This window comes from Miniopterus natalensis, chromosome 1 (assembly GCF_054644295.1).
Source record: "Miniopterus natalensis isolate mMinNat1 chromosome 1, mMinNat1.hap1, whole genome shotgun sequence".
NCBI lineage: Eukaryota > Metazoa > Chordata > Mammalia > Chiroptera > Miniopteridae > Miniopterus > Miniopterus natalensis.
The window spans coordinates 59,281,887-59,304,619 of NC_142081.1; the positions used below are offsets into that span (position 1 = coordinate 59,281,887).

The 22,733-nt window shown below is 36.0% G+C and overlaps 1 protein-coding gene across 1 annotated transcript in view; it reads left to right on the forward strand.

Annotated features, from left to right (window-relative positions):
* The first annotated feature begins 12,454 nt into the window (after positions 1–12,454).
* INO80 (INO80 complex ATPase subunit) overlaps positions 12,455–22,733 on the forward strand; it is a 98,307-nt gene continuing 88,028 nt past the window's right edge. The window contains exons 1-6 of the mRNA XM_016220401.2: positions 12,455–13,255; positions 13,498–13,667; positions 13,759–13,826; positions 15,975–16,160; positions 18,301–18,421; positions 19,728–19,942. Of these exons, the coding sequence (XP_016075887.1) occupies positions 13,113–13,255; positions 13,498–13,667; positions 13,759–13,826; positions 15,975–16,160; positions 18,301–18,421; positions 19,728–19,942 (903 nt within the window). The 5' untranslated portion in view covers positions 12,455–13,112. The remainder of the gene's footprint in view (positions 13,256–13,497; positions 13,668–13,758; positions 13,827–15,974; positions 16,161–18,300; positions 18,422–19,727; positions 19,943–22,733) is intronic.

A 22,733-nucleotide genomic window follows, 5' to 3' on the forward strand; every position in this document is an offset into this window, starting at 1 on the left:
ATAGTCATAGGTCAGGCTTGTAGAGCAGGGTTTGGGGAAGTTTTTCTGAAAGGGTCAAATACTAGATCTTAGGCTTTGCTGGTCATGCCTTCTCTGTTGCAGCTACTCCACTCTGCCGTTGTAGTGTGAAAGCAGCCATAATGTGCAGTTGCCTTGGCAGGGCCAGACCAAATGATTTCACAGCCATATACAGACCAAGTGCTGGATGTTCCCCACCCCTGCTCTATGGAGTAGGTACTACTATTACCCTAATTTAAGAGACGAAGAAATTGAAGCTTAAATAGCTTTCCAGAGGCCACACAATTAATAAAATGGAGAGCCAAAATTTGAACCCAGCTATTCACCCATGTTGCTTCCATACAGGATTTAATTCAGTTAAAATTTTGCTTGATAAAACTATTCTATTGGATACTGTAATGGTGGATACATGATGTTATGCATTTGTCAAAACCTATAGGGCTTTATAATGAAAAAAGCAAACTCTAATGTATGCAAATCAAGCAAAAATCATTTATGAAGTCATGGATCCCAGGAAGGAATGCAGACTGTGACAAGAGAATCTAATTGTATTACAACTGTGTGAAACAACCTTACAGGGGAAAAGGGTAGTGTTGACCTAAATAACCTAGGAAATGAGTGGAATCTAAGAGTAAAGGTGCTGTACATAAGGACTGCCTAGTTGATAAAGTTGTGTCTCATAGGGCGACAGGTTAATTCTTATACTGATATATATGTATATTGCAGTTGAATGATTAAATGGATGGTAGGAGACAGGCTTCTCATGCTAGAGTGGGAATTTACAGATAAGCAAGGGTAGTAGGCTAGAATGGTCTATGTGGCAATGGATTAGAGTTGGAGACATGAGTATGAACCCATGTTTAGGTTAATACAGATATAGATGGTTACATATTGAAATATTTATAGATATGTGTACACAGTAGGGATTAGATATGGATATATTTCTGTGCTCTTGTCAGCTGAGAAAGTTAAAAGAAACCCAGGAACATACCTGGTACCCACTTCTTGGTTTCTAATTCCATTGTCCAATAAAAGGAACTAGAGCTCCTTGGAGAAATGGCTGATTCTAAGACTGGGGAAAGAAATATACAAGATGAGCCTGGAGCATCTTATAGTGCCAGAAAGTAAGGAAGTACTCCAACCACTACAGCCACAATCCCACATTGATGAGGATATGTCAGAGGAGCACAGGAGCCAACTGAAAGAGTTCCCAGTGGCCCAAACTGGGAACAGTTTGAGCAGCAGAATAGACAAAGCAGCACTAGATTATAACCCATAATATAAAATCAATGTTTAAGAGTTTATATTGACCTAAATATATTAATAAATGAATATACTGCTTGGAACACTTCATTAGCATGGTTTTATGCCTTAGGAGCCTCTGGTTTACTAGTGGTCCTTCAAGCAATATTGGAGTAATTAAGTATGTGGGACTTTGAAGTTCAACTTCTTGGATTCCAGTCTTGGCTCTGCCAGGACTGGCTGTGTGACCTTGGGTGGGTTACTTTAAACTATCTGTAAAATGGAGTATATAATAGTGTCTATGTTATAAAAGGATTAAAAGAGTTAATGCATATATAAAGTGCACATGCATGTAAAATATTTGGCACATAGCTCACAATTGAATGTGTGTATATATAGCTCTCTTAATATAGCAGCATTCAAAGAATTTGGATTCCCACTTGGAATTCTTTGTCATTGAGCCTCTCTCCCCAGTGCCCCAAGCTGCTTGAATAGAGGAAGAAGTCTAATTTTAATTTCACAAATGTTTATTGAGCACCTAATCTGGTGTAAACACACCTGTCTTGTTCAAATTGTGTAGACTGTATAGTGAAGAGAATACTATATTTGGTGTTAATAAAATCATCACACATCTAAGTGACTGAAATATTCAATGATTGAAAAGCAGTATCCACTTAGTGTATAATTCTGCTCATGCTTATTTACACATGGTTTGTTCCTAGGATGAATTACCTGAACTGATTTTTTTGGGCTTCCTTTGGAGAACACATAACTTCTCTGTTACCACCTGCACCAGTTAGCGTGTTCATTCCCAAAATGAAAACTGATTTTTAGTATAGAAAAACTAAATATAAAAGTGAACTTTGGAATATTGGTCATTTATGAATATCTCTTAACTTTTTATTCTCAATAAAAACCTCTTACCATCACTCATGTAATAATAGAGTGTTAACTATACAAACCTGATAACTAAAATTTCCCAGCGTTTTGTGTGGATCTTTATTTTTCACAGGGAACTATCAAGTAAGCTAATGTTATCTTACCTTTGCTGAGGAATGAACTGAGTTGCCCAAGATTTTCTAGACTGAGAAGTCATTCCCTTATCTTTTCTGCAGGAGCATTTTTTTTTTTCCTTAGCTGTCTCATTCCCTGAAAAAGGTAAGTGTTTTCATGGATCTAGCTGTGAAAGTTGTTGAAGTCACTGGTTCTTTTGTAGGAAAGATTTTTAGCTATGTTTTCAAATTTTTAATTTAATAAATTGTTACTAATTCAGAGTGGGTGCTTTTCTTCAGAAGACTTATGAAATTTATAGTCTAGGGACCTCTAACATAGCCTAACTTTAAAAAAAAATTTTTTTTTTAATTGCCATGTGAAAGGTTCACCAGCCACTTCAGGAAACATTTCCTCCCTTTTGGGTGTTTGGATTTAGTAATATTTAGACCCTAAATGCTTAATAAATAGGAATTAAACTTGATTGACCAAATCCTCTCTGGTGTACACAGAACTCTCTGGAGGCAGATATCCTAGGAAGGCTATTTTATTATTCTGATAAGATGTTTTTTTTCTCCATCTTGGTAAAGATATTCTTCTAGGAAGTTGAAATGATTCTTTCCTAGAAGAAAGCAAATGCATTGTAATTGATTTTTTTTCTTTTTTTTAACCTTGGTAACATATATATATATATATTTTTTGGTATAATATTCCGATTTCATTAAGTATGAAAAGTAAGGAAGGGAAAATGTGCATGAGCATGTTTTTCTTTCTCACAGTATACCTATGAGGTAGGTCAAAATATTTTCTCTTTGCCAATTTAGAAACTTATGAAAGGGCCATCCTTTTTTAGTCAGGAGTTCTTCATTCCATTAAAATGCAGCTATTATTTTTATCTCTGGAACTTTCTGCTTTGGATAAACTTTGGGCTTGTTAATTGGATACACTGTGCCCATGCTCTTGTGATCCCTTCGGTTGTGCCTGTTGTGTCTGGTCCCCACGTGAGGGCTCTGTCAGCCTCTGCTCCCTGAGGGCAAGGTCTTTTCCTCCTCGTGTTTAATGTCTGGTATATAGTCTCTCAGTAAATATTCAGTGGTCCAAATGGAAGGTTTTGGTTTAGTTAGAATATTTGAAAAGTGCTTTGTGATTTACTTACCTCTTATTTGCCATGTATAGGGTGACCACAAATTTATTGTTCAGATGTGGATACTTTTGAAAGCAAAGAGAGACAACTATTAGTAATTATGCTTAGGACAACAGGCATAAGCTTGAACTGCCTTGGTCAAACAATCTAGGAGGTATGGTCACCCTAGTCATGATGCTTTTTATTTTTGTTACATCATAGCAGAGTCCTGTGGTGAAGAATTGGGGCTTGGAAGTCAGTGGAAGTAGATCTGAGTTTTAATTTTAGCTTTGACAAATTATTGAACTTAACTAAAATGATAATAAGATTTGAATTATTGTGAGGATTAAATGAGCTTGTATTATTAAAGCATCTACCTAGGACAGAAAAGCCCCTCACTCTAGTGTGCTCTTACTCAGTGTTAGGTCCCTTGTCCTCTCCTCCCATCATGCCGTAGCTAGAGGTTTTACTTTCAACTGAGGCTGGCTTTGAAAGTTTTTATTATGGTTCAGATTAATTGAAACATTTCAGGGAATGCAGAATTTTTTTTAGCTGAGCTGTTGAACTTTTTTTTTGTTAAAGTTGTATAATTTATGGTGGGCAGAAATGAATGCCCTATCAAACCTAATTACCCTCACTCTCAAAATATTCATGAAAAACTTTTTCCCCCAATTATTTTTTTTATTTACTAAATGATATTTTAATAGTTTTGATTTAGCAAAATAAGTCACTGGTAACCTTTATTTAAACTAAGTGGAGTGATACAAATAAATTTTATTGGTTAGGAAAAAATGATTTAAATGAGAATTTCATTAAGTTTTTATCAGTATTTATACTGTCACAATTATATATTCTCTTTTGGTATTTAAATTATTTCCCCTGTATTTTTATTGTTGTTTTGTTTTTCTTGTTAATCTTCATCTGAGGATATTTTTTCCATTGATTTTCAGCGTGGAAGGGAGGGAGAGGAGGGGGAAGAAAGAGAGAAGGGTTTACTTTTTTCCTTCAGGATGTATCTCCAGCAACAATTGTAGGAAAAACTTTTCTTTCCCTATTGGATTGTTTTAGTTCCTTTGTCAGAAATCAGTGTGACCATGTAACTTTGGGTCTCTTTTTGGATTCTGTTCTGTACCATTGTTTTGTCTATCCTTATGCTGTTGCAATATCATCTTGATTAACTTTTGATAAGTCTTAAAATCTGATAGCATAAACAACTCTCTTCATCTTTTTCAAACTTGTTTGCAATATTCTAGATCCTTTGTATTTCTGTATAAATTTTAGACCGAGCTTGTCAGTTTCTTCAAAAACCCTTCTAGGATTTGATTGGGAATTTATAGATGAATTAAGGGAGAATTGACTTCTTAATAATAATGAATACTCTAATCCATGAATATATAGTGGTAGTAATCTGACAAAGGAATTGTATCTGTAATATATAAAGGACTTATAAGAAGACTACAACTTTTTCCAAATATGGTAAAAATACTAATATACATTTCACAAAAGAAGCTATACAGATGGCTAATAAGTATGTGAAACAGTGCTCAACTTCATCAGTCATTAGAGATCTACATATTAAAACCACAATGATTTTGAGATTTGAGATTCCATTTTAACACCAAATGTTGGCAAAGAGGGGAAGCAACTAGAACTCTTTGTTGGTGGGACTGTAAAAATTATTTGGTGGTTTCTCAAAAGGTTAAACATATACCTACCTCTGACCTAATAGTTCCATTCCCAGGAATTAACCAAAGAAATGAAAATCTAAATGTCCAACCACAGGTGAATAGATAAATTGTGATTATATTCATTCTTATAATGGAATCTGATTTAACAACAAAAAAGATCGAACTACCGATACATGCACTAACATGGATGAATTGCAAATGTGCTAAAAAACAAAACAAAAACCCAGGCATAAAAGTGTACATTCATTGTGATTGCCTTTATATAAATTTCAAAAGCATGCAAAATTAATTTGTAGTGATAGAAATCAGAACAGTGATTGCCTCTAGAGCAAGAAGTAAGAACTGGCTGGGAAGACACAAAAGCCTGAGAATACTTTTGGGGGAATGAGCTATTGATTTGTCTTTTGTTTTTTTTTAATCCTCACCTGAGGATATTTTTTCCATTGATTTTTATTTTTATATTTTAGAGAGAGTGGAAGGGAGGGAAGGAGGAAGAGGGGAGAGAGAGAACAAAAAATATCGATGTGAGAGAAACACATTGATTGGTTGCCTCCACACGATTCCCTTAACTGGGAATCAAACCCATGGCCCTTCAGTTTGAGGGTTGATCCTCTAAACACTGAGTCACACTGGCCAGGGCACTATTGATATGCCTTGATAGGGGTGTGATTTATACAGGTATATGCATATGTCAAAACTTATCAAACTATATATGTATTTAATACCTGTATATTTCAATATATATAAATTATACCACAATTTCAAAGTTTTTATAACCTTTTTACTTGAAAAATAACACATTAAGAATTTTTTAAAATACTGAAATTTTAAAAAAGAGAAAGTAGAGGAGGTCTCTCTTAGTCCAATTCCCAGAAATAAACACCTTTGGTTGTTTGGGATGTAACTTTCCAGACTTTTTCTAGTCATATAGCAGTTAAGGGGTAGGGGGTCAGATTATCTGGATTCTAATCTACATTTCCTATGTGACCTTGGGCAAGTTACTTAATGTGTATTTTTTTGTTTCTTATCTGTAAGTGGGTTAATAATAGTAACAGTCTCTTTAAACAGGAAATTTTTTTTTTTAAGATTGTTATTGATTTTTAGAGAGAGAGGAAGGGAGAGAGAAATTTATGTGAGAGTGAACATGAGTTGGCTGCCTCCTTGACGCCCCCTACTGGGGATCGAGCCCAGAACCCGGGATTGTGCCCTGACCTGACCAGAGAATTGAACTGGCAACCTTCCAGTGCACAGGATGACCCCCAACCAACTGAGCTACTGCAGCTAGGCAGGAGTTCTTCATATGTTGTAGATACAAGTACTTTAGCAGATATACAACTTGCAGGTATTTTCTCCTAGTATGTGCCTTGCTTTGTTTTTTTATTATCTTTTGAAACATAAAAGTTTTAAATTTTGGTGGTCTTCTGAAGTCATATAAAAACTTATCCTTGCTTAACTAAGGTCATGAAGATTTTCTCCTATGTTTTCTTGTAGAGAAGTTTTACAGTTTGGTCTTGAGACTTAAGTGTTTCAAAAGGCCTTTAGAGCCCTGGTCGGTGTATCGCAGTGGTTAGAGCATCAGCCTATGCATGGAAGGGTCACGCTTTCGTACGTGGGTTGCAGGTTCAATCCCCAGGCCTGGTTGGGCAGGTGTGGGAGACAACTAATCGATGTCTCTCTCTCAGATTAATGTTTCTTTCTCTCTTCCCACCCTCCCTCCCTTCTACTCTCTCTAAAAATCAGTGGGAAAAAATATCATCCAGTGAGGATTAACAAAAAAAAGTCTTTAGATATGTGATGCATTTTGAGGTAATTTCTGTGCATTGTGGGAAGTGAGGGTTAAATTTATCGTTTTATATCTAGATACCCAATTGTCCAGCACAATTTGTTGAAAGACTATCCTTTCCCCCACTGAAACTGCCTTGACACCTTCACTGCCTTGACCATTGAAATTCATAGCAATACAGGCCTACGTTAAGAAACAAGAAAAAACTCTACTAAGCAGCCTACCGTACACCTAAAGGAACTAGGAAAAGAACAAAATAAAGTCCAAAGTAAGTGGAAGGAAGAAAAGAATAAAGATCAGAGCGGAAATAAATGAAATAGATTCTAAGGGAACAGTACAAAAGATCAGTGAAACCAAGAACTGGTTATTTGAAAAGATAAGCAAAGTTGATAAACCCAGACTCCTCAAGAAAAAAAGAGACAGGACCCAAATAAAATAAAAAATGAAAGAAGTGTTAACTGACATTACAGAAACACAAAGGATTATAAGAAATTAATATGCAAAAAATTAAAAATTGTACTGCCATTTGACCCAGTGGTCCCACTTCTAGGAATATATCCTAAGAAACCTGAAACACCAATCAGAAAAAACTTATGTACCCCTGTGTTCATAGCAGTGTAATTTACAATAGCTAAGATCTGGAAACAGCCCAGGTGCCCATCACTAGATGAGTAGATAAAAAAGCTGTGGTACATTTACACCATGGAATACTATGCAGCTGTAAAGAAGAGGGATCTCTTATCCTTTGCGAGAGCATGGAGGGTACTGGAGAGTATTATGCTAAGTGAAATAAGCCAGTCAGAGAAAGACAAGTACCACATGATCTCACTCACATAGAGTGTAATAAACAAACGGATGAACAAAATAGATCCAGAGACATAAAAGTATGGAACAGACTGAGGGATCTCAGAAGGAAGGTGGGGTGGGGGTGGGGGAGTGGGTGGGAGGAGAGTAATCAAAGAACTTAACATGTTTGTAAGCATAACCCATGGACACGGACATTGGTATGGGGAAGGCCTGAGAGTGGGGTGGATACAGGCTGAAGGGGATCAATGGGGGGAAAAGGAGGACATCTGTAATACTTTCAACAATAAAGATAAAAAATAATTAAATGGCAAAAAAGTTGGACAGCCTGAAAGAAATGGATAAATTCCTAGAAACATGCAATCTTCCAAGACAAGAGGAAACAAAGTCTGAATAGAGTGATAACTACTAACAAGTGAATTAGTAATCAAAAAATTTTGAACACACAAAAGTTCTGGACTAGATGGATTCACAGGTGAAATTTTTTTAATTTTAATTTTTGTTAATCCTCACCTGAGGATATCTTTTCCATTGATTTTTAGACTGGAAGGGAGAGTGAGGTAGAGAGAGAGAGAATCATTGATGTGAGAGAGAGACACATCAATTAATTGCCTTCTGCAGCACCCTGACTGGGGCCCAGGAATGAACCTGTGACCCTTCATTGCACGGGCTGATGCTCTACCACTGAAACATACCAGCCAGGGCATCTCAGGTAAATTTTACCAAACATTCAGAGAAGCATGAACATTTATCCTCAAACAATTCCAAAAAGTTGAGTGGATAGCTCTGTTGTTAGATTATGGTCCCAAAACACCAAGGTTGTGGGTTTGATTCCTGGTTAGGGCACATACAAGAATCAGCCAAGTAAGTGGAACAACAAATCTCTCTTTCTCTCATTCTCATTCACTCTCACTTTCTAAAATCAATGTAAAAGAATTTTTTTTTTAATTGAAGAGGATGGAAGGATCCAAAGAACATTTTTACAAGGCCACATTACCCTGCTTCCAAAACCAGACAAAGACATTACCAAAAAAAATTGTAGGCTATTATCCCTAATGAATATAGATGTAAAAGTCCTCAACAAAATATTAGCAAACTCGATTCAGTAATACATTAAAAAGATCATATACCATGATCAAGTGGGATTTATTTCTGGGATGCAAGGTTGGTTCAGTATTGGCAAAGCAATGAACGTGACACATCACATAAAATGAATGATAAAAATCATGATATCAATAGATGCAGGAAAAAGCACTTGATAAAATTCACTCATTTATGATAAAAAGCTCTGAGCAAATTGGGCGTTATGGGAACATACGTCAACACAATAAAGGCCATATATGACAACACACAGCTAACATCATACTCAATGGTGAAAAGCTAAAAGTGTTTTTCTCAGGATCAGGAGCAAGACAAGGATGTCTACTTTCTCCACTTTTATTCAATATAGTACTGGAAGTCCTAGGCACAGCAATCAGACAAGAAAAAGAAAAGGCAAGAAAAAGAAAAGGCATCCAGACTGGAAAGGAAGACATAAAACTGTTGTCATTTGTAGATGACATGATACTGTATAGAGAAAACCCTAAAGATTCTACCAGGACACTGTTAGAACTGATAAATGGATTTAGTGGCAGGATACAAAATTAATATTCAGGAAGCAATTGCGTTTTTATACACCAATAATGAACTATCTGAGAAATTAAGAAAACAACCCTATTTACAACTGCATTAAAAAAATAAGGTACCTAGGAATAAATAGGTAAGGAGATAAAAGACTTGTACTTGGAAAATTATAAGACATTGAAGAAAGAAACTGAAGAAGATACAAATAAATGCAAGCATATACTGTGGTCACAGGAAGAATTAACATTGTTAAAATGTCCATACTACCCAAAGCAATTTATAGATTCAATTCAGTCCCTATCAGAATACCAGTAGTAGTCATGTGTGTTTGTGTATGTGTGTATGTATGTATGTATGTATGTATGTATTTTAGAGAAAGAGGAAGGTAGAGAGGGGGAAAGAGAGAGAAACATGGATCTGCTGCCTCCTGCATGCCCCTTACCAGGGACTGAGCGTGCATCTTGGGCATGTGCCCTGACTAGGAATCGAACCAGCAACCTTTTACTGCATGGAACAACACCCAACCAACTAAGCCACATTGGCCAGGGCACCAATAGCATTTTTCACAGAACTAGACAAGTAATCTAAAATTTTGATGGAACCACAGAAGACCCCAAATAATAGCCACAGCAATCTTGAGAAAGAAGAACAAAGTTGGAGGTATCATCTGACTTGATATCAAACTATACTGTAAGTCTTTAGTAATCAAAGCAGCATGGTACTGGCATTAAAACGAACACATAGACTAATGGAACAGAATAGAGAGCCCAGAAATAAATCCATGCCTATATGGTCAGTTTATGACAAAAGAGACAAGAATATAAAAATGAGGTAAAGGTGGTATTTTTAATAAATAGTGTTGGGAAAATTAGATACATGCAAAAATGAAACTAGACCACTTCCTTACACCATATACAAGATTAAACTCAAAATAGATTAAAGACTTAAATATAAGACCCCAAACCATAAAAATCCTAGAAGAAAATATGGACAGTAAACTCTTTGGCATTGTTCTTAGTAATATTTTTTGGATATGTCTCCTTAGGGAAGGGAAACAAAAGAAAAGATAAACATCACTTCTTGGCCTATTGGCTAAAATCAAGTGAAAAGACAAATGGGACTACATCAAACTAAAAAGTTTTTGCACAACAAAAGAAACCAACAAAACAAATAGACAACTTTGTTCTGCTCAAGGGAGCAGATACTTGCCAATGACACATCTGATATGGGGTTAATATCCAAAATATATAAAGAACTCATACAACATAACACACACACATACACACAAAACCAATCTGATTTAAATAGGCAGAGGGCTTGAATACACATTTCTCCATAGAGGATATACAGATGGCCAGTAGACATGAAAAGATGCTCAATGTCACTAATCATCAGGGAAATGCAAATTAAAACCACATTGAGATATCACCTCACACCTGTCAGAATGGCTATCATCAATAAATTAACAAGTGACAACAAGGATGTGGAGAAAAGGGAACCCTTGTACACTGTTGGTGGGATTGTAAATTGGTGCAGCCACTGTGGAAAACAGTATGGAGGTTCTTCAAAAAGTTAAAAATAGAACTACCATATGACCAAGCTATCCTGCTTCTGGGTATTTATCTGAAGAAACCCCAAACACTAATTAAAGATATGTCCATCCTTATGTTCATTCCAACATTTTTTACAATAGCCAAGATAAGAAAGCAACCCAAGTGTCCATCAACAGACGATTGGATTAAGAAGAGATGATACATATATATAATGGAATATTAATTGGCCATGAAAAAGAGTGAAATCTTACCAATGTGGATCGACCTAGAGGGTATTGTGCTAAGTGAAATAAGCCACAAAGACAAATACGATGTGATTTCATTTATATGTCGAATATAAAAAATGAACAAACAAAACAGGAACAAACTCAGATAAAGAGAACAAACTGATAGTTGCCAGAGGGTTGTTGGAGGGCTGGTTAAAAAGGTGAAGGGATTGAGAAGTAAAAATTGACGTTACAAAATAGTCACAGGAATGTAAAATACATATAAGAACATTGTCAATAATATTGTAATAACTCTGGTGTCAGGTGGGTATTAGACTTACCTGGAGATTACTTTGTAAGTTATTTAAATGTCTAACCAGTATGGTGCACACCTGAAACTAGTATAATATTGAATGTGAACTGTATTTGAAACACTAAATTTTTAAATTAAAAATGAAATTAGAGTTAAAAAAATTAATTTACATTCTTAGGTATGTTTTATTGTTTTATATTATTGTTCTTATTCCTGTACCACACTGTCCTGATTTCTGTAACTTTATAATATGTTTTAAAGTCAGAAAGCGTAAGTTATCCAACCCTGTTCTTTTTAAAAATTATTTTGGCTGTTCTGGTTTGTTTGTGTTTCCATATAAATTTTAAGAATCAGCTTGTCAATTCTTGAAAAAAGAAGCAGTAGCTTGCTTAGATTTTGATAGGGATTGTGTTGAATCTATATATTCATTAGGGAAGAATTTCTAACATTCCTACAAGTGGAGAGATTGTATTAGGAAATTAAAAAACCTATAATAAAAAGATAACTCAAGATAAAGATACTAGGGTTTCTTTTAAAGCTTATACCTTAGTTTGTTAGAGTATGAACTTTTTAAAAAATGTATTGTTATTGTTGAAAGTTTTACAGATGTCCCCTTTTTCCCCCATTGACCTTCTCCCCCTTGCCTCCACCCCCCCTCCACCAGATCTTCACTACACTATTGTCTGTGTCCATGGGTTATGCAAAGATTATGAACTTTTAAAACATTATATACCATTTATTGAGTACTCATTGTATATCAGATGGTGGTCTGATTGCTCTATGTTATTTCATTATTTAATCCTGGCTTAACCCTTTAATGTTTTAAAGATAACAAGGTATAAAGCAGAAGATGTTATGTGAAAGACGGAAAATTATTATACTGATTATTTCTCTAGTGAAGATATTCTGACTCTAACACTTTCTTTCTTTTTTTCTTTTTTTTTAATATATCTTTATTGATTTCAGAGAGAGGAAAGGAGAGGGAGAGAGAGAGACAGAAACATCAATGATGAGAGAGTCACTGATCAAGCCCGCAACCCGGGCATGTGCCCTGACCGGGAATCGAACCCTGATCCCCTGGATCCCAGGTCAACGCTCAACCACTGAGCCACGCCAGGCCGGGCTCTAACACTTTCTTAAACATCTTAAAGTAGCAAAGAGAATGTTCAGGCTATACCTAAGTTTCTCATCCTCACTTTTATTCTCTTTGCTCCAGTTTTCTAAATCATTTCAAAATCTTATACTTTATGGCATGTTTTCAAGGGATGTAAAATACTCTGCCAGTATATCTGTTACCTTGTAAATGAAATACCTTACACGTGTACAATGTAAATACAAAATGGAAAAAGAGAGTAGTTGTTTGAAGGTGATGCTGAGAAAAATGCAGTAATGCTCTTCTGTGAGGTGTAAAACAGTGAGCTTGTATGGATTTGGATTAATGTGAGTAACTGTTCTTTGTAGGGCAAAGAGAAATGGGTATAAATTTTCAGGTACTGTTTCAAAGAAGAGTAGCATGAATTTTCATTGCAACATATGACAATTTTCTGTATTTTGATGTTCTCATCCTTTTAACTTCTGCCTTTGCATTAGAAGGCAGTGCCTGTAGTGAGCTTTATAATGGTCTTTCTACAGACAAGGTTTGATTTCTTTCACATTGATAACAGGCAGGCAAGATAAAGTGGGAATAACAGTATTTCATTTTTCACTACTTGCCTCCATTCTACAGCTGTGCAGTCGGAGACCCTTGTGCATGAAGACAGATTTGTTCTATGGCCTCGGAGTTGGGTGCCGGGGACGATGGCAGCTGTACTGAGCTGGCAAAGCCCCTTTATCTTCAGTACCTGGAGAGGGCCCTCCGGTTGGACCATTTCCTGCGACAGACATCAGCCATCTTCAACAGGAATATTTCTAGGTATGCTAGTCCATCTTCCCACTATGATGTTCAGCCATATTTCTGATTCCCATTATTGCTGTAGACTTTAGGGTTAAAATGCTTTGATTTTTAACATGTTTTCTATTTCTCCTTTCAAATAAAACACAGTGAGCTTATTCAGAGGAACCATTTCTTTATAAAATGTTCAGTCTACTAGCCGTAAATTATAATATTTTGCTGGGCCAACTCTGATTGTGGATTCACCATTCTTCAATTTATAGTGATGAAAGTGAAGATGGACTGGATGACAATAATCCTTTATTGCCCCAGTCTGGGGATCCCTTAATACAAGTTAAGGAAGAACCTCCAAATTCATTGCTTGGTGAAACTTCTGGAGCAAGCAGTTCTGGAATGTTAAACACATACTCACTGAATGGAGTTCTACAATCAGGTCAGTGTGATATGAGATTCCTCTTTGGACTATCAGTTCTTTTGGGGCAGTCATCCTTTCATTTTATTATTATTTATGTTTCTTTACACAGAATCAAAATCTGACAAAGGGAATTTGTATAATTTCTCTAAATTGAAGAAAAGCAGGAAGTGGCTAAAGGTAAGAGAAGACAATGTTTAGAATTCAGATAACCTACTAACAACAAATAAAAGGGAAAGATAATGACTCATTCTGGCACATTGGCAGAGATTTTTGTAGAAGTGAATCTTTTATTCTGTGTGTGATTTTTTTTGGAAGAGATTATAGGCAAGAATCTGGAAGACTCATTGAAGTTCATTTTAGTAAATGTTGAGTACAAAGCACTGTGTGGATTAAGGGAGTACAATATATTAGATAAGATCCTTGCCCTCACTGGCTCACATTGTAATTGGAATATTTAATCTACTTCTCATCAGTAGTTTATTCATTCACCAAGTGTTGATTTAGTACATCCTTCGTGCTGATACTGTTGTATATAGACAGGATTCCTGCCCTGTGGGGCCACATTCTAAGGGAGGGATGCAGTGAGTAAGCCTGTAAACAAATAAATAAATGTGGCTTTAAAGAAGCAACACTTCAACTGATTTCTGAGTGACCAGAGAGAACTATGAAGGTTTAAGACGTGAGCATTTCTATCAGAAGGAATAACTGCAAAAATTCTAAGAAAGGAAGCAACTCAGTATGTTTAGGGGAGAAAGAAGGCTGCTCTGGCTGGAGGAGAGTGAATAAGGAGATGGTAGAAGATAAAGTTAGATAGAGAGCCTGATCTGTTAGGGCCTTTGTATACCATGTCAAGGAATTTTGTATTTTACTCTAGTTAAGTGGTAAGTTATTGGAGTCTTTATAAGCAAGAGAGTGGTACAGTCTGGTTAACACTCTTACAAGATTACTGTCATTGGCCAAACTGAGTTAAGGATAGCATTTCTTCTATTGGAACTAATTATTTTTCTGTTTCATACTTGTGAAGAATGGAAAGTAGCTTAAAGGTATTCTTTTATTATCACTAGGCCCTTTAAAAAACTCGTATGTAGAAAGCCTGATTTGCTTCATGTCAGTTAGGCTTTAAGCTGTTGAGAATGTAGAAATCTCTGTTTAGCCATCACTTTATTTATTTATTTTTATAAATATATCTTTATTGATTTCAGAGAGAGGAAGGGGGAGAGAGAGAGAGAGAGAGATAGAAATATCAATGATGAGAGTCATTGATCGGTTGCCTCCTGCATGCCCCCAGCTGGTGTTGAGCCCGCAACTCGGGCATGTGCCCTGACCAGGAATCGAACTGCGATCTCCTGGATCCTAGGCCAATGCTCAACCACTGAGCTATGCCCAACCGAGCAGCCATCACATTTTAAAAAATCAAGATATAATTCACATGCTATAAAAATCTACTCCTTTAGAGTATATGATTTAGTAATTTCTAAATAGTTTAACTAAATATTAATAATGTTTTATGTATCTATCACCACTGTCTAATTCTAAAACATTTTCATTACTCCAGAAAGAAACCTGTACTCATTAGCAGTCACTCCCCATTCTCTGCAACACATCCTTGGCCTCCGGCAACCACTAATCTGTTTTCTGGCTCTATGGATTTGCCTATTCTGTACATTTCATATAAACAGAATCACATAATATGTTGCCTTTTGTGCCTGGCTTCTTTCACTTAGCATAACATTTTCAAGGTTGTGTTGTGGCACCAATAAGTAGTTTATTCCTTTTTATTGATGAATAATTCATTATCTACATAATACCACATTTTGTTTATCCATTCATGAATGGATTTGGGGATTGTTTTTTTTTATTAGCCATCACAGCTTGCTTTCTGTATTCCTTTATATCCTATAGGTAGGTTTTTTTTGTTTAGTTTAGTTGATTTTTTGCTTTGGTATTTGACAGTTAAACTATCTTATGTATAGTGTAAGTACTTAGTAAAATCTAGCTTTGTTGATGTGTATAGCATATTTTAGTGCTTCTTAATTGGTATCCTTTGTTTTTAGGTTGAATTGGCAAAGAATAGTATAAGGGAAACTGGAATGACTGTCCTGTTTTTGTCATTGTTTTGGGATCTGCAAAAAAAAATGCTTGTATTGTCTTGGGATGGTGAACACAAAGTGTGATATATAAGAGATGATGTATTATAGAATTGTACACCTGAAACCTATATAATTTTACTAACCAATATCATGCCAATAAATTTAATTTAAAAAAATGCTTGTATTGTAAAAGGAATTGTTTCATGGCAGAAGTTCCATTTCCTCCCTTTTTCAGAACATTCTGCTAAGTGATGAATCCAGTGAGGCAGATTCTCAGAGTGAAGACAATGATGAAGAAGAGGAAGAAGAGGAAGAAGAGGAGGAGGAAGAACTCAATCTCAGCAGAGAAGAACTTCATAATATGTTGCGGCTGCACAAATACAAGAAACTTCACCAGAATAAGTATAGTAAAGACAAGGAGGTAAGTATTTCAGGAGACATCTCAGACCTTCATGCTGGGTATTTACCCTCTGGATTATATTCATTGATGATACATCACTTTTAACTTTATATTTAGTTGGTGGTGGTGGTGGTTGTTGCAGTGATAGCTTTATTGAAATATATTTCACATACCAAAAATATTCAGCCTTCTAAGGTACACAATTCAGTGGTTTTTTGTGTACTCATAGAATTGTGTAACTGTTATCACTGTCTAGTTCAAATTATTTTCTCACTCCAAAAAGAAACTCCATTCCCCTTAGCTGTTACCTTCCCCCTCATTCTCTCCATTCCTCTCAGCTCCAGGCAATCATCAGTCCACCACTTGTCTCTATAAATGTCTGTTCTAGATATTTTATACAAATGAAAAAACGTGTCCTTTGTATTCAGCATAGCATAATGTTTTCACTTAGCGTAATGTTTTCAAAGTTCACTTATGTTGTAGCATATATCAGTACTTTGCTTCTTTTTTGCTAAGTATCATTCCATTGTATGGACATACCATATTCTATTTGCATCAGTTAATGAGCTAATTGGATTGTTTTTACTTTTTGGCTATTATGAATAATGCTGCCATGAAGATTTGAGTTCAAGTTTTTGGTGTGGACATGTATTTTAATTTCTTTTGGGTATATATCTAGGAGAGGAATCACTGGGTCATATGGTAATTTTATGTTTTTACCCTTTTAAGGAACTGCCAGATTATTTTCTAAAGTGGCTATATAATTTTAAATCTAGTGGGTTTATGTTTTTTTAAATATACTTGCTCTTTGAAAGTGTTCCTGTCTTGAAAAAAACTCCCTTCGTGTACTAACATTAGATTGATGATAGTTTTAAGTGGCAGTAATTTGAATGCTGTTACCAAAGGCTTCTGATTTTTGACAAAAGTGTAGCACTTTGTACATAGTGAGCAGTAGCATATTTGAAGATCTGAAAACTTTCCAGTAATTAGTTAAGGTCCAAAGTTAGTTCAGAAGTTTTGAATAATATGCTAAAGGTAATAAGCCTGTAGAAGTGATAAACAGTAAGGTATTTCACTGCTTTGATTAAGATAAAGAGTTCCTCCTTAAGGTGCAGTGTTAGACACTTGGTGCTCGAGTATTTGCTGCTGTTTTTTAATTGAAGTAAAACATACCTATGGGAAAGTCCATAGGTTTTAAGTATACAGCTGATGAATGCTCATTTAATTTTGACCTTTGACAGAGGACCTTATAATAATTCTTCATTTCACTCTTCTATCCTAGTTTCATTCCTTAGAGAACTCATTTGGCCATGATCCAGGAAAAGAGATTCAACATTGGATACCTAATTTTACTTTATATTCATATTTATCCATTAGTAATAAGTGTGATGGAATTAATGTGAGCTTTGGAGGTCAATTTAAATGAAATGTTTGAAAGGATTAACTACTCCCTGGAAAGGAAAAAAATAGATTATTCATATGTTATAATCCTGGCAATATAGGCACACCATTCATAATATAGTCAGACTCCCTTAGTGGGAGATGAAGAGAGAAAAGACTTGAAAGATCAAAGAATTAGGATGGCTGGTGACTGTTCAAACCAAATATAAGACTATAAGCTAGAATAGAAGGCATCAGAAATCTTGGAAAATCTGAGCAGAAATATGGTTTATATCTTGTTGATGAATTCCAACAAGGTATAGGAGAGCTTTCTGCAAAGAATTGCATCTCTCAGTTACAGGGTGGGGCAAAAGGTTTACAGTTGTGAGTGGACGAAACACAAGAGTTTATTCTTGTATTATTATTTATTAATTCTTGTATTGTTTTTTATATGAACAAATGTAAACCTACTTTTGCTCTACCCTGTATGTGTCAGGACTAAATAAAAATTCTGGTGAAGATTCGGAAGCATGAGGGTTTTCCTTTCTTATATTATTTCCAGCAACTTACCATGTGCATAGCTGATGAATCCATTTTGTTTTGAAGTTTAGGAAGTAATTCACTTGAATGTACTAAATCTTTATTTGTCTCTTTCTGGGAAGAATACTGTATTTAGGAGCTAGGGGTTTTCTCTGGCTCAGCTTTCTGTAGTAAAGATTATTTGAAGACTGTGCAGTAGAACACAGGCCCTTTTAAGGATCACTGCCTTTGCCTGCTTCAGTTGCAGCAATACCAGTACTACAGTGCAGGCCTGCTCTCCACATATGACCCTTTCTATGAGCAACAACGTCACCTACTTGGACCCAAAAAAAAGAAATTTAAGGAGGAAAAGAAACTTAAAGGTGAGTATATGGACCCGCCTTCCACATTTACTCATTCTTAGTTTCAGGATTTTATATGGCCTCCTGATGCATTTGGACTTTGAACATAATCCATATAGTAGAAATTTGCTTTATCTGAAAAACACTAGTCTCCCCTATCTAATTAGTTGTAAGCATTATTAACCTTATTTTGTATTTGATTTATGATCTTTTCTAGAATTATGAAGACATAAGAACTATGGATTCCTAGTTTGTTCCAATTAGCTTATTCTTTTTTTCTTCTATACACTCTCCAAATGTTGAAAATGCTCTGGGAGTGGAAAAAGTTGGTTATGCACAGCAAAATAGGAAGAAGCTTGAAGTGTTTGGAATAAGTTGTAATTGTTGCTATATGTAGTGATTTAAAATAGATTAGCTCCTGATGATCTTATGTAGTATTTTTTGCATGTTTGCCAGGAAATGTCCTTTCCTATCTTACTGAGCTCTATCTAAGCAGCTGGAAATCAGGAAGGAAATAGGAAGGGAAAGTTAAACTATCTGTACAGGCAGATTTTATTCTCCTGAAGGTATGAGCTCTACTCAAAAACACTTCTCAGCCTCCTTCCCTTCTTTCTCCCCCATCCTCCTTGTTTATCTCATTGTTTTCTCATCCTTCACATCCTCCCCCTCTAATTAGGTTTTTGTTCCATATATAATTTTCTCTTCACAAGCCTTAGCATCATATCAGTTAATGCATTTTTCCTTTCTCTGTTATTATTATTATTATTTTAAATATATCTTTATTGATTTCAGAGAGAGGAAAGGAGAGGGAGAGAGAGAGATAGAAACATCAATGATGAGTCATTGATCGGCTGCCTAGCCCACAACCCAGGCCATGTGCCCTGACCAGGAATTGAACCCCAGTTGCCTGGATCCTAAGTTGATGCTCAACCACTGAGCCACGCACAGCCGGGTTCTCTGTTATTTTTCTTTAGTTACCTTACCTTGCCACCAAATAGAAGTGTTTTCTTCCTTTTGATCACTACTTGAGCCCATGATATTTCATAACTTTTCTTTCCTGCTGTTGGGTTCAAAAGAAATTCAGTTTTTATGTTTTATTCTGTGTTTCTCTTTAATGTAAACAAAGGGAATATCCAGTGTTCTTTTCCAAGATAGTGAGATCTTCTTGGAATATTCATGGGCCTGAATAGATAAAGGGATAAACATTACCAGCCTCAGGTAGAATGAAGGAAGAACCTTGAGTTTTCTTAAAGTGATGAGGTTGTTTTGTTGCTGTCTCCTGTGGAAGGGAAGAAATGCAACCTCTAAGAGTCTGTTTCTTTTGCAGCCAAGTTGAAAAAAGTGAAGAAAAAAAGACGAAGGGATGAAGAACTTTCCTCTGAAGAATCCCCTCGTCGTCACCACCACCAGACCAAAGTCTTTGCCAAGTTCTCTCATGATGCACCTCCTCCAGGCATCAAGAAGAAGCACTTATCCATTGAGCAACTTAATGCTCGTCGCAGGAAAGTTTGGCTCAGCATTGTGAAAAAGGAACTACCAAAGGTAAGTTAGTTCCTCCAGTACAGGGGTGGCAAAAGTGTTTTCTCTGCCTGCCCTCTAAAGAGGAACTGTGAGAGCCAGATACCTTCACACTTCAGAAAGGAAACTAATCTGTTGGAATTAAGAGAATGCTGAGTAGTACTCTCTTCAGTTAACTGTTTTTCTAGAATTTGACCAGAATTCATGACAAATAATTGTGTGATGCTCCTTCGCCTTGAGGAAGGCACATAGTTTTATTACATATAGCAGTAGAGATTGGCAGCAAGTAGGTGATAATAGAGGAAATGAAAATAAAATGGTGGAGATGTTTCTTAGACATTTTAGAAACATTTGGATGTTACTGAATAGTCATAGGCATTAGAAGAAAATGTGAATGATTTAAGAGAAATGTGTAAGGATTCTTTTCCTCTACTAATAAGTAGTGCTGGAGGGGGCGGAGGAGGGAGGTGGAGGAAGGTATGGAGGGATAAATGGTGATGGACGGAGACTTGACTTGGGGTGGTGAACACACAGTACAGTGTATAGATGATGTGTTGTAGAATTGTGCACCCGAAATCTATATAATTTTGTTAACCAGTATCACCCCAATGAATTCAATAAAAAGGGATAAAAATAAGCTGTGCTGGGACAACGGAGTAGTCATTTGGAAAAAAATGAAATAAGATCTGTCTCAATGTTTACTCCAAATGGATTAGGGATCTCAGTGTAATAAAATGAAACCATCCAAATACTAGAAGAAAATGATTGCATTCCTATTTAACCTTTGTGTAGGGAAACAGTTTCTAATTGGGACTCAGTATTCAGAAGCAATAGAAGGAAATATTGATAAGTTTGACTACACAGAATAAATTTTTGCATGACAAAAGACAACTGGCAAACTAGGAGAGATTATTTATTTACATTGTATACCATGGTCAAAGGGCAGTTATTGCTAAAAATAAATACCACTTAAAAATTGAGGGCCAGGGCCACAAATTCAGTAGATAAATGGGAAAATGACATGAATAGACAATTCACAAAGAAAGTTATAAAAATGGACCTCACCCTGGCTAGTGTGGCTCAGCTGGTTGAGCATTGTCCCGTGTACCAAAAGGTTGCTGGTTCAATTCCGGGTCTGGGCACATGCTCAGGTTGAAGGCTCGATCCCTAGTCGAGATGCATACAGGAAACAACTGATTAATGTTTTTCTCTCTTTTTCTCTTCCCTTCTCCCTCCCTCTCTCTCTAAAAAGCAATAAAAACATATTTAAGAAATGGCCCTCAAACATAGTAAAAAAAGTCAGTCTTATAATTGGAGTAATACAAATTAAAATAACACCTAGACACCATCCATTTGTCACCTATCACACAGGCAAAAATTTAAAAATATGACAACACATTCTGTTAAGGAGACTGGAGAAATAGGCACTCTCACACATGGCTGCTAGGAATGTAAATTAGAGAAAACTGTTCTGGAGGGAAAGTTGGCAGTATCTAACAATCTACATATGCACTTCTCTTTCAAACCAGCACTTCCACTTTTAGGAATCTACCCTGAAGGTAAACCTTCAACAATACAAAATACTCCTAAACAAGATTGTCTATTGTTAGTGCAAAGTAATAAAAACAACCTAAACGTTCATATATGTGGCTTGAATTTAACAATGGTAGATCTACACAGTGGATTGTTATGCTGCTGTTAAAAGAATGAGGACAACCTTTCTGAACTGATATGAATAATTTCTAGGACATACTGTTAAGGAAAAAAAGTGCCCAGCCAGGCGTGGCTCAGCGGTTGAGCATTGACCTAGGATCCAGGCGATCAGGGTTCGATTCCTGGTCAGGGCACATGCCGGGGTTGTGGGCTCAATCCCCAGTCAGGGGCACGCAGGAGGCAGCCGATCAATGACTCTCTCATCATTGATGTTTCTATCTCTCCCTCTCCCTCTCCTTTCCTCTCTCTGAAATCAATAAAGATACATTTAAAAAAAAAAAGAAAAAAACAAGAACAAGCATTTAGAGTTTTTACCTTTCATATAAGGAAAAGGCAACACAGAAAATGCACAAATACCTCCTCATTTATGCAAAATAAATTCAAGAAGCATAAACCAGAAATTAAAGTGATTGATTCCTTATAAGGGGAAGGTGGGAAAAAAGTAGAATAGGGGAAGGAATGGGAACAGGGTAGCAGGCAGTCTTTGTGAATATATCTTTTTGTATAGTGCTGATTTTTAGAACCATAGTAATGTTTTACATACTCCTGACGTATACCCCCAAAATAAACAGCCAGGATGTAGGTGGAGAGGGATGTATATACAGGTAAAAGGTAAAAAACAGAAACAAATGCACTTAATGATATTAGAAATGAGTAACATACTCAAGTTGTAGCGAGTGGAGAATTAAAAAACTCACCTAAATATCTGAGAACAGTATTTTGACTGAATATGTAAAGCCAAAGACCAAAAGAGCTATACATAAATGCCATGATTGACAAAGTGAAAGTGTTTCTCATAGGAAAATGAGTTAGCACTTTTGAAACTACTTTGTGTATATTAGGATTGAACAAATAAATACATTGTAGATGAGCGCCATTTTATCACTTTTGGAGAAAGAAGTTGTAAGTAAGGAAAAAGGAAGGGGAAAGCTAAAATGAAGTGTGTTAAGTTTGTTTGGAATCGGAGATATCAGAATAAATTCATGGTTTTTCATACCCATATAGATAAATATAGAAATATAGTTGGTTGTGTATGCATGGATTAGTATGCATTTTTCCCCCAGCTCTGTTTGCTGAGAGGGCCTGGGAGCAGTGACATCCC